At 41.8% G+C, this 11,448-nt stretch overlaps 1 protein-coding gene and 2 pseudogenes across 1 annotated transcript; 2 read left to right on the top strand and 1 right to left on the bottom strand.

Moving 5' to 3' along the window:
• Positions 1-682: 682 nt before the first annotated feature.
• Positions 683-7,367, bottom strand: slc25a29l (solute carrier family 25 member 29-like). The gene is made up of 4 exons (XM_088355125.1): positions 6,890-7,367; positions 5,123-5,166; positions 3,148-3,231; positions 683-1,615 (listed from the first exon to the last, which is right to left on the bottom strand). Exons 1-4 carry the CDS (start codon positions 6,921-6,923, stop codon positions 851-853), a joined length of 927 nt encoding a protein of 308 aa, XP_088211251.1. The 5' UTR covers positions 6,924-7,367; the 3' UTR covers positions 683-850.
• Positions 7,368-9,407: 2,040 nt separating this feature from the next.
• On the top strand, positions 9,408-9,497 carry LOC148352041 (U2 spliceosomal RNA; annotated as a pseudogene).
• Positions 9,498-9,776: 279 nt separating this feature from the next.
• LOC148352042 (U2 spliceosomal RNA) lies at positions 9,777-10,027 on the top strand (annotated as a pseudogene).
• Positions 10,028-11,448: the final 1,421 nt, after the last annotated feature.

Consider the following 11,448-nt stretch of genomic DNA (forward strand, 5'->3'; position numbering starts at 1 on the left):
ATCTAATGACGTCACATTGCACCTAACCTGAAGCTAGCCGAAAAAGCAATGCTATTTGGAAATGAGGATAGCAGTTGTTTAAGGACCAAACCCAGCCTAGAACAGAACCGAGACTAACTGGTGTTCTTTGGAAGTTTAGAAGATCACTTAATTCATATTCTGAGCAATCTAATCACGTCATTTTACCCAATCCTGTTCTAGAAGCTAACGCAAAGCTCAACTAGAAAGCAATGCTGGTCGCTAATGCAGTAGCACTGTTAATGCCAAATCCAGGCCAGAACTGAATTGAGATGATCTTTCGGTTTTTGAAGATCACGATCTAAGGATGTCTTATTGTCCACCCCCATGCTAGTGGCAATTGTGTTTGCTTATGTGGCTAGTGTCTGTTAGCACTAGATCCAGGCCAGGGACTGCCAGGACAGAATTGGGACAATCTTAACAATCTTTCAATACTTAAAAATCACCATCATATTGCCCACCCTTGTGCTATTCGGTGATGTGGATAGCAGCAGTGTTACCACTAAATCCAGGAAAGAACAGGGATCAGCTTTTGGAGATGATTATCTTCAAGTTCTTCACGATCTAATAACGTGGAAATCGCCTACCCCTATGCTAGCGGTGATGCTATCAACCAATAAAGCTAGTAGCCCTGTTGGCGCTTAATCCAGGCCTGAACATAATTTAAAGTTATCCATGATCCTATGACATCGTACTGCTAGTGGTTGCTAAAAGCTGTGTTAGCGCTAAATCCAGGCGAACTGCCAGGACGAATAGATACAATCTAAATATCTTACATTTGAGATCAAGGCGTAATATCAAAAACCTAGTTGCCGTGACAGCGTTTGAGAGCTCAGATGCTGGTCGCCTGAGCTTGCAGCGGCTGCATGGGCGCCGCTTGCGGCTCCACCGGCCCCGGCGCGCATTCCTCGCCTTTTCGCATGTAAAGCAGGAAAAGAGTCACGGTAGCGAAGGTGGTGGCGTTCACGGGAAAAGCCCTTAGCAGCGTGGAGGTAAGCCCCCTGGTAAACACCATCCAGCCCTCTTTGCGTACGCTCTGCCGCACGCAATCGGCGATGCCGCCGTAACGGTAGACGCCGCCCACGCCGTCCGCCTGCAATCGGGACTTGACGACGTCGACCGGGTACGTGGAGATCCAGGAGGCGATTCCCGACATGCCGCCTGCGAACAGGAGCTTAGGGATGAGGTAAGGGTCCTCGGGCTCGCAGCCCAAGCGCCGCGTTAGCACGTCGTAAGCTAGGAAGTAAACGCCGAAGCCCGGCGTCTCGCGAAGCAGCGTGGTCACCATACCGCGGTTGATGCCGCGGATGCCTTCTTTGTTGTAGATCCTCAGCAGGCAGTCCAGGGAGTTCTTGTACAGCTTCCTGGTCGATTTCTTCACACCCGTGCCTTGCATCTGCATGCGGGTTTTAGCCAGCTCCATAGGACAGCAGATGACGCACTGGATGGCGCCGGCAGAGGCTCCGGCCAGGAACTGGTTGAGCGGCGTGTCGCGGCCTAGCTTGCGCATGGCGTTGCCCTGCACGCCGAAGACGATGGCGTTGATGAAGGTCAGGCCCATCATGGGGGAGCCCAGGCCTTTGTACAAGCCCAGCGCCTGGACGAAGATTGAAAAACATCTCAGATCGGTGAGTTTTGCTTGCATTAAAAACTGTTCATTGATGTATTTTTTGTACCTAAAAAAAACTTAAAGTTGCGGTGCACGTTATACCAGAGGCAGGGTGAGATCTTAAGCCCAAGCCCGGCCTGAAATCTGGGTAGGGCCTAGAATGTCAATCATTAAGTTCGGGTTCAGGCTCCTCTCGCGCTTTAAGATTATCCACTTATTGTTCTGTTACTTGTTTTCTATGGAAGATCTGTGCAATGGATTCCATCCACTCGTGAAAAGCACCATGCGTCAACGCACTTTAAATATGCAAAAGCTCTATTAAAACACCTACGGCAATTTGATTGTTTGAGCAGTAGAAATGGGTGGAGCAAAACAGGACGCGCACACTCCTCGCCCAGGGCTGACTGCACTGAAGGTAAATACGTTGATATCCTTGTTTGCAGTATTTTATTGACATTTTTACAAAAGAACTTTGCTCGCACCTTGTTTTGAAACAATGTATTTGGATTAAAATGAGCCTCGGCACTTAAGTAACTGAGGGAAGCACATAATCTGTAATTGGTATATTTATAATGATATGGAACACAGTCTCTGGCTGGTTTATTATTTCATAGATTTGATCAAACGTCGGGGATGAATAAAGTATCTATCTATCTATCTATAATGAAATGTAGCTGGGAAAGGAGCACGGAGCTTGGATCAAGGATTGGTACATGAAACAGAATCAGGATACGGGTAGCTGGGACAGGAGAACGGAGCTTGGATTGGCGATCGATACAGGAAACAGATCGGGAGCCAGAGTCAAAAGTGCTTGCCTTGTATGCGCTGATGTTCGTAGACTGACTGACCGGGAGTGAACGAGAATGACGTGTTTAAATAGGAAGAGGACTAATTAGGGAACGAGTGGCAGCTGGGGCTGAACGACTGAGCGCAGGCAAGGGCAATTGGCAAATCATGACAAGAACAAAGTATCTGATAAATAAATAAATGTTTCCACTTTACAGGATTTGATTATCGCGGGTTCCTTTTAAACACAACCCCTGCAAAAAACTCATTACTGTAGACTTCTATTTTGCAGACGCATACAGTACTGTATAACTTTGACGACAATATGATCCTAATATTTCTGGACTTTAGTCAGTTTTATCCGGTATCTGAGCACGTTTCCAAGTCAAAATGTTTGTGACGAGATTACAACTACCACTGTAAACCAAGATAAAAATACAGATAGTGTAAACTCCTTCTCATTTCTCCTGAATGTGAGTTATTATAATAGAAGTAATGTGATTGTACTTAATAGTAGTAGAAGGGCCCGTCCTTAGCTATGACCTTAGAGTATTCGAATGCATGTAAAACATACACGAGCACATGGAGCTTTGAACATAGCACGACGTCCAAAACTTAATTTAGCCTTCCAAGGAACGATATTCCAGAAGAGGCTCTTGCGCGCTCTACTGCCAACGTGGCCCGTGCCTTTGTAACCCGACTCTGCAATTACACCGCCGGGATCGTTTTCTTACCGATTCTTGGCGCACGATGGACTGGAAACAGTGAATTGTGCCGCGGTAGAGAGGCTTGTCGGCATTTTGGACCTGAAGACGCACCTGAGGGACCAAGAGATTTGTGTTGGTGTTTTGTATCAGCGTGAGATTACTACGTATCGTAAAAACGAGCAGGTAAACATGGTGAAAAATGAATAATCACTTTATACGTGCAATATGAGGATGTTGGTGCGTATGTGTGTTTTCTTCTTTTACAAAGTGTGTGGATCTCAAGACAGGACAAAAAACAGGGGTGTCCAAACAACTATTAGTGACTTGGCATCTATTTGAACAGTCTGGAGAAGATACTAAAATCCCATCAAGTTTTTGGATACAGGCAGTCAACCAATTATTTGATTGATTGATCCTTAAAATAAAACCAAATGAGTCTCATATGTCAAACATCTTAATATAGTGCAGACTCGACTTTATTTCGCAAAAAACCCTTTTCCAACAAAAATAAGGGATGCACGATAATCATTAGGCTGATAGTTGTAGAACCAATGACACAATATTAACCAGCCCAAAAGAAAAGACACAATAATTGGACATTTAACACCACACTATAATATTACCAAGATTCTAAGCATTTATTTGTCATTAGAATGTATTGATTTTATAAAAAAAAGTAGCAGCACAACTTGGTCGTGTCTCCACTTGATCTCTTCATAATGAGTGCTAGACACTGGAGATCAGATAATCGGCCCACATATTACACTTGACCAAAGTGGCATTTGTATGTTTCTGAATCGAGCTAATATTATGCTAATTGATGAGAATGAGCTGTTCACTATTGGGAGCACTTGTTGAATGTTGAGATGTGACTTATTTTTTACAACACTCCCAAAATTAGAATTTCTGCAGTGTCTATATGTATAATACGTTTTACTAAAAAAATTATCGATTGATAAAGTCAAGTTTTATTATATTGAACATTACTTTTTGATACACTTTACAGGAGCTGTAAAATGTTATAGTAATTGTAAGCACAAAGAAAGACACAATTGTTTTTCTCATGTGTTCCTCCACTATATTTTTCTAGATATAGCATAGTTAGAAAAAACTATCTGTATCAGTCCCTAGAGGCAAGATTTTATCAATATCGGTGGGAAAAAAAACAGTTATTGTGCATCCCTGACCACAATATTTCTGTGGATGAAGATCATTTACTCCAAATGAACAAACCTAAATATTTTTTTGAACCTTAAAATATTTTCACTGATTCTTTTATTTTGAAAAATCTGATTTGCCTTTTGACAGGAAGCTGTGATATTTACATGGATAACAATAAGAAATTACAATATATTGTAAATAAATAACAACACAAATAAGCGGTAAAATAAATGATTTCAAGATCATGTATGTCAAAAAAAGGTTTGGACACCCCTGACATAAAAGGGAGAGAAAGAAAGACCTGGACTTTATACTCACTAGGTCTCAATTCCGTCGAAAGCTTGTTTAATTCTCTCTCTCATCTACAACACAGTGACACTGTTGCTGTTAAAGACAGCCCCCCGCCCTCTTCCTCCTCCTCCAGCACCCCCCAGACACAAATATTCACAGAAAAGTACACAAGAAGAGCCAGATGCTTGCATGTCATTCTGACCACAACAAACAGGGGGGGGGGAATCTGGATCTCTGCAACCTCAATCTAGCCTTCTAACTGCGCTGAAATGGGGTCAGGGAAACTCACAAATATGCAAGCTAAAATTTAACTGACTCAAAGTCTCTTTTTGTGTGTCAAGTTGCAGACTTTTATCTCCTCCATAACCAAATCTTGCATTTGACTTCCTACAGCCTCGGTTTCTTCCTTGCTAATCTGCTTTCCAAATCCACATTCAAGTGCTTTCATTAACCTAACATCAAAATGAGTTCACAATCTAGCAGTCCACGTCATTGTATTTACTCTGCTCAAAAGCACGACATAACCTTGCGCTAGAGAAAGCATACCCACCTTTACGGTGTCAAACGGATGTCCCACCAGAACGCCGGCAGCGCCTGGAAATTGAAAATTAAAAGTCAATATCAGTCATTTCTATAAACCACAAACATGCGTAACAGAGTTGAAATTTGATTGTTTTGAGTTTTGGGGAATTCTCACAAAATCTGTGTTTTTGTTGCATTAATGTTAAAACGCTGGTACCGCATTCATTTGTTAAGCCATGAGTGTGTGCAACTGTCTTTTTCGTTTGGCACTTTATGGGCTTCAGCGCTTGCCGTACCTTCAGCTACATCACCTCGTGCTGAAGATGTATGCAGGCGTGCACAGACGCCCTGACGTCTTTGTATTGTTTTCTTTACTGAATGCAGCTATATCATCTCGTGCTGAAGGCAATAAATCGAGTGACTGTAAACCCTTGTGTAACGCATGATTGAGGGTCGTTACACATGGTTCTGGTTCCAAATGTAGATCATTGCCATTACTTTCAGAATAATCACTCGTAAAAATCCCCCAAATTCAAGATTCAAAATTATTTTCATCTTTAACATAAAATGCTAAGGAAATTTTCTTTGCAACCTCGGTACAGTGTTTGTGAAATCAGTTTAAAACAAAATGTAATAAAAAAATATGTTCATATGAAAAAGAAAAGACTATGTACATGTGGTATAGTCTGTGTTGTATATGTAGAGCAAGGTGTACAGCAATATTTAGCATTTTCAATGACCCTGGTCATCCTGGAAGGGGGGATTATTGTGAGGCTCGAAGTTTATTTTTTGCTCACGCTGAGGTTTTGAGTTTTTCCTTGCCCGCATGTTGGTTTAAGATCAGGCGATGGTGTAATTGTAATCCTGTGCAGTCTTTTGGGACATTTGTGATTAAGGGCTATACAAATAAATGTGACTTGACTGTTGTGGTTTGGCTCACAGCCTATACATTTTTGTGCCGCAGTTAGGTGCTGGCAATATGTTACCCTTAATTCTATCAATTAAAACCTGGAAATAACATAATAATAATAATATAGTAAGGAGGCAGGGCGGCTGGGCGGTTTTTGCGCAGCCCCACGGTGCTGAGGTCCAGGATTCAATTCCATCTCCCAAAGCCTCCCCGTGCGGAGTTCTCATGTTCTCCCTGTGCCTGCGTGGGTTTCCTCCCACATTCCAACAAACATGAATGACAGGTTAATTGGCAGGTCCCTATATGAATGAGCAAGTAAGTTTTATATCTTGCAAACAGTACAGGGTGTCCCCTGCCTGTAAATAACAGGGATGTGCTCCACACCCTCCGCGACCCTAGTGAGGAAAAGCGCAAAGGATGGATGGATGACATAGTAGTATCATGATAAATCATTTTAAATATGCTTATCAAAGTGGTAGCATTTCGAAATAGGCTGTAAGAAAACAATACAAACTGCAGCTCCCAGCTTCAAAAAGGTTGGTAAAACCTGATCTAATATTTATTAGATCTACTTGACACACATTAATGAAAGCTAGTAATTACACAATACAATTACTGTAACAATGTAATAAACCTGACACTCGTTGACAGTCTCGGAATGTAAGCAGAAAAAAACACCGGCTTATCTGTTAAATAATTGTTCATTTCCATGATCTTAATTTTTTTAGATATTTTTTAACTATGTAACCCTCGCGCGACAAGAACTTTGCAGATGTTCGGCAAAAGCTAGCCAGATTAGCACGAACCGGTTCGAGTGGATCGCGTGGCAGGCTAACAGTTTTAGCTAGCCAAATACTTTTTTTTTTTTATTCATTTTTCACTCACCTCCCACGCAGCCCGCGGCGAAGTCCAATGCCATTCCCACGAAGCTCCAATGTATATATTTTTAAACTCTAAAAGAAAATTAAGAGTAAAAAAGTTCAGCTTTTATTTTTGTTAGCAACTATATCCGGTTTAGCTTGGCGTGTTAGCCCACTTCGGGCTAAGCTAAGCTAGCTCCTATGAGGGATAAAATAACGTTTCTGTGTTACAAAGTGGACAAACTGGTATATTTTGCTCCCCGGCGAAGCTTTTTCTATTTCGGTGTCTAAAGGGGAGGGGGAAGGCGGTCGGACGCCGGGACCGTAAACTCAGACGCGTGTTTGCCCTTTTTAAGGCGGTCCAATGAAGAGTCCGGGAGGAAGGCAACTCCCCTGGCCGGCGTCGACCGCCCCTCGCTCGCATTGGTTGATGAAGCTTCGCCGGCTTCGAATTGTGAGTATTCCGGGAGGTGGGGGAGTTACGGGGGCCAAGAATCAACATCGTTATCGGGGCGGACGTCATCGGAACTCGGCGAGAGGTTCGGGTTCACGTGGCTGTGACATTTAAGATACGAGGCGTAGAGTTTTGTACTTGAAAAATGAGTTAAACAATTGATAACATTAAAGCCACTAGCTTTTAACTTTATTTTGTATAAATTATGTTTTATCTTCGCTCCACCAATACATGGTGTTCTGTTGGATTTTATAGGCGTTTTAGATGGTCACGTGACTTTTCAAGCACCCGCCATGTTGGATTACAAGCGAAATGAGATGCCAATACAAAATGTTCATAACTCGTCAGCAGGGTTGGGTAGGGTTACTTTAACTGGGTTACTTTCAATTACGTTTGGAATACTCCAATACCAAATATGCTAATAAAAGACAAAATAAACTAAATATGAATAAAATGACTACATTTTGTGCAGGCTTGGGGAGTAACGGAACACATGGAACGGCAAAAATGATGTTGGCAAGCTGTTTGGATTTATTTTCATTTTGTTTCTGTCGCATTTTATGTTAGTTTTGCCCGAGATCAGAGAGATCAAAGCCAGGAGAGAAAGCTTACCGCGTGTTGTGAGTCATCATTTTATTCCTATTTAGTTTCTTTTGTCTTTTATTAGCATATTTGGTATTGGAGTAATCCAAAAGTAATTGAAAGTAATCCAGTTAAAGTAACCCTACCCAACCCTGCTCGTCAGAAGGTAAACTCATTGCACAGGCTGCAAGTGTGAGGGACTATGCTCTGTCACAAATGATTGCTCTTGCTCTCTCTTTCTACCTTTCTCTCGTCAGGTAGTAATTTTATTCATATTTAGTTTCTTTTGTCTTTTATTGGCATATTTGGTATTGGAGTAATCCAAAAGAAATTGAAAGTAATCAAGTTAAAGTGACTCTACCCAACCCTGTCTCTCGTGCCCACTCTGTTTCTCTCATTCTCCCTCTTTTATCTCTTTTTCTTCGTAATGAAATCTGTATTTATATAACGCTTTTCAACTCAATGAAGATCTCCCAAAGTGCTTCACAATGTGCTTCACACTTTTCTCTTTTACACACTGACTAACCAATAGCAGCATCAGCCATGCAAGGCAACTACATCCTATCAGGGGCTGTTCATTACCCACATATAATGTACACAGTGAAGCCTCGTTTGTCGCGGGGGTTACGTTACAAAAACCTAACTTGGCATATATGTGCACATATCAAACAACAATGTTATTGACACACTGTCACAATCCCGCAGCCATGTTGTTTTTGTGGCTCTCTCTATTGTCCTCCTACCTTTATTAGTATTCCTTCCCCTTGGTTCCTTGCTAGTTCCTTGTCTTCTGTGTCACCTCCCAAGCATGCTTGTCTCAGCTCTTTGTTTTTCAAATGTATCAAATCCCTTTCTCCCCTTCTGGATCACGAGTACCGTCTGATGAACTTTCAGACTGTCGCCTTTGCTGTTTGGGTGGAATTTTATATTTTGCTTTGTGTTTAGTATTGTTCTGTTGGAAGGTAAACCTGCGCCCCATTCTCAAGTCTTTTGCAGAATACAACAGATTTTCTGCCATATTTGCCCTGTATTTGGCTCCATCCACTCTCCAAACAACTATTACAATCTTCTGAGTCCCTGCATAGGAAAATCAACCATAGAGCATGATGCTGCAACCACCATGTTTGACAGTGGGATGGTGCTTGCAGGGTAATGTGCAGTGTTACTCTTTCTTTCTCTCTTCCTTTCCTCTCTCTCTCTCTCTCACCCTTTCTCTTTTTCTCTAAACCCCCTTTTTTCGCTTCAATCTACTGTTTTGGCTCCTGTGAGAGTGTTGTTTCTGCCATGTGGCCCCCGAGCGAAAATGAGTTCTACTGCCATACAATTAAATATGACTTGACTTACGATTTCTGCAACAGTTTAGGCTAGTCCGAACACTGTGGTTTTTGAACTATGGTTCTGAATTTGTGTACTAGGTTCTGGTCTTGATAATCTAGATGTGCCGGCCAAGTGTCGGCTGTGGTTGTTGAACTGAGTATTAAACAAAACCAGGTCCTTAGCTTGGTCTTTTGATTTTTGCATTCCGGAGATGGAATAAGAGCTTGCTCTGTCCACTCCACGCATCGGCCCGGTATTGCAGTACCTCCAGGAACGGTGCATTCGCAATGATCGCAACAAGGCTTTAGGGCTAGGACCTTAGCTTAGCCTTTTGGCTGAGAGTAAGTGTCCCGGCTCCTAGGCTTTGTAGCGTATAATGAACTGACCGATAACGGATAATGGATAATGAATAACGAAGATAGAACAATAACCCTTAAAAACCCCAAAACCCCATGGAACATACAGAGCTTGCTCTGTCCACTCCACGCATCGGCCCGGTATTGCAGTACCTCCGGGAACGGTGCATTCGCAATGATCGCAACAAGGCTTTAGGGCTAGGACCTGAGCTTAGCCTTTTGGCTGAGAGTAAGTGTCCCGGCTCCTAGGCTTTGTAGCGTATAATGAACTGACCGATAACGGATAATGGATAATGAATAACGAAGATAGAACAATAACCCTTAAAAACACCAAAACCCCACTGTGCACTACAGCGATTTGATTTTTGCAATCTGGAGATGGAATAGGAGCTTGCTCTGTCCGCTCCACGCATCGGCCCGGTATTGCAGTACCTCCGGGAACGGTGTTATCGCAATGATCGCAGCAAGGCTTTAGGGCAAGGACCTTAGCTTGGCCTTTTGGCTAAGAGTAAGTGTCCCGGCTCCTAGGTTTTGTAGCGTATTATGAACTGACCGATAACGGATAATGGATAATGAATAACGAAAATAGAACAATAACCCTTAAAAACCCCCAAACCCCGTTTGTAGAATATAAATTAATAAGCAATATCCACCCAACTTAATCCAGCTCTTGGGCGATTATGAGAGTTGGCGTCATGGAAAGATGACATCACAGTTGATCAGGCTTCAGCTAATGACCAATGAGGGCCCTGCTTCTGAAAGCAAATGAACTGTGATTGGTTGTTAGCGACTGTATGTCAGTAAAAACAGTAAAAAAATAAAAAATAAAGCAAAGACCAGACAAGTCAAATAGAACAATATTTAATGGGAATGTATTTTTTTTGATCGTATGGTTATACATTTTTTTGTTACTCTTCTCAATGATTCTCCTCCCTCCTTCACTCCCAGCCCTTCCTCTTGTCCCTGCAGAGTTATCTTTACTGTTTTCTTTTGTACAAATGGTTCACCGGGATGGCGTTAGACTAAATATTTAAAAATCAGTGGATTTTGGCACAGTTCAGCCTGAACTTTGAAACGAAGCGTGCTAACAGAGCTACAGCCTGCTGTGTCACACTATTCAAATAATTACAAGAAACTGTTAGTAAATCACAAATAAGGAATTCATTATTTTGTGTTGATGAATGAGCGCAATCTTACAAACATGAGGTATAAACAGGGTTGGGTAGGGTTACTTTAACTGGATTACTTTCAATTACTTTTGGATGACTCCAATACCAAATATGCTAATAAAAGACAAAAGAAACTAAATATGAATAAAATTACTACATTTTATGCAGGCTTGGGGAGTAACAGAACACATGGGACGGCAAAAATGATGTTGGCAAGCTGTTTGGATTTATTTTCATTTGGTTTCTGTCGCATTTTATGTTATTTTTGCTGGAGATCAAAGAGATCAAAGCCAGGAGAGAAAGCTTACCACGTGTTGTGAGTCATCATTTTTTTCATATTTAGCGAGCCGATGCAGCCGCAGCCAACAGAGGGCGCCGCCGACCACTTTTTAAGTCTTAGGAATGACTCGGCCGGGGCGCGAACCACCGACCTCCCAGTCTCAAAGCGGGCGCCTTACCATCTAGGCTACTGAGCTGGTAGAACTTTATCACAATATTATAATTTTCTGAGACAGTCCTGTATATATAATATTGTGAATGTGCTTAATTGCTGTTGAGATTGTCATGATTGTTTTCTGTTTTTAGTGTCAATAAATTTGTTCAAACCAAAAAAAAAATAATAATAAAAAAAAAAATATATATATATATATATATATATATATATACATAAGAATTTTTTTTTTAGAAAATGTAACGGTCGAATTGT

Source organism: Urocampus carinirostris, chromosome 15 (assembly GCF_059441175.1).
Source record: "Urocampus carinirostris isolate Australia breed hairy pipefish chromosome 15, RoL_Ucar_1.0, whole genome shotgun sequence".
Classification (NCBI taxonomy): Eukaryota; Metazoa; Chordata; class Actinopteri; order Syngnathiformes; family Syngnathidae; genus Urocampus; species Urocampus carinirostris.

Coding starts and splice junctions, on each gene's coding strand:
- slc25a29l (XM_088355125.1), bottom strand. CDS start 6,923: ATGGCATTGGACTTCGCCGCGGGCTGCGTGGGAG. Junction 3,232..5,122: donor ATCCGTTTGACACCGTAAAG/GTGGGTATGCTT, acceptor TTGGTCCCTCAG/GTGCGTCTTCAGGTCCAAAA. Junction 1,616..3,147: donor CCATCGTGCGCCAAGAATCG/GTAAGAAAACGA, acceptor ATCTTCGTCCAG/GCGCTGGGCTTGTACAAAGG.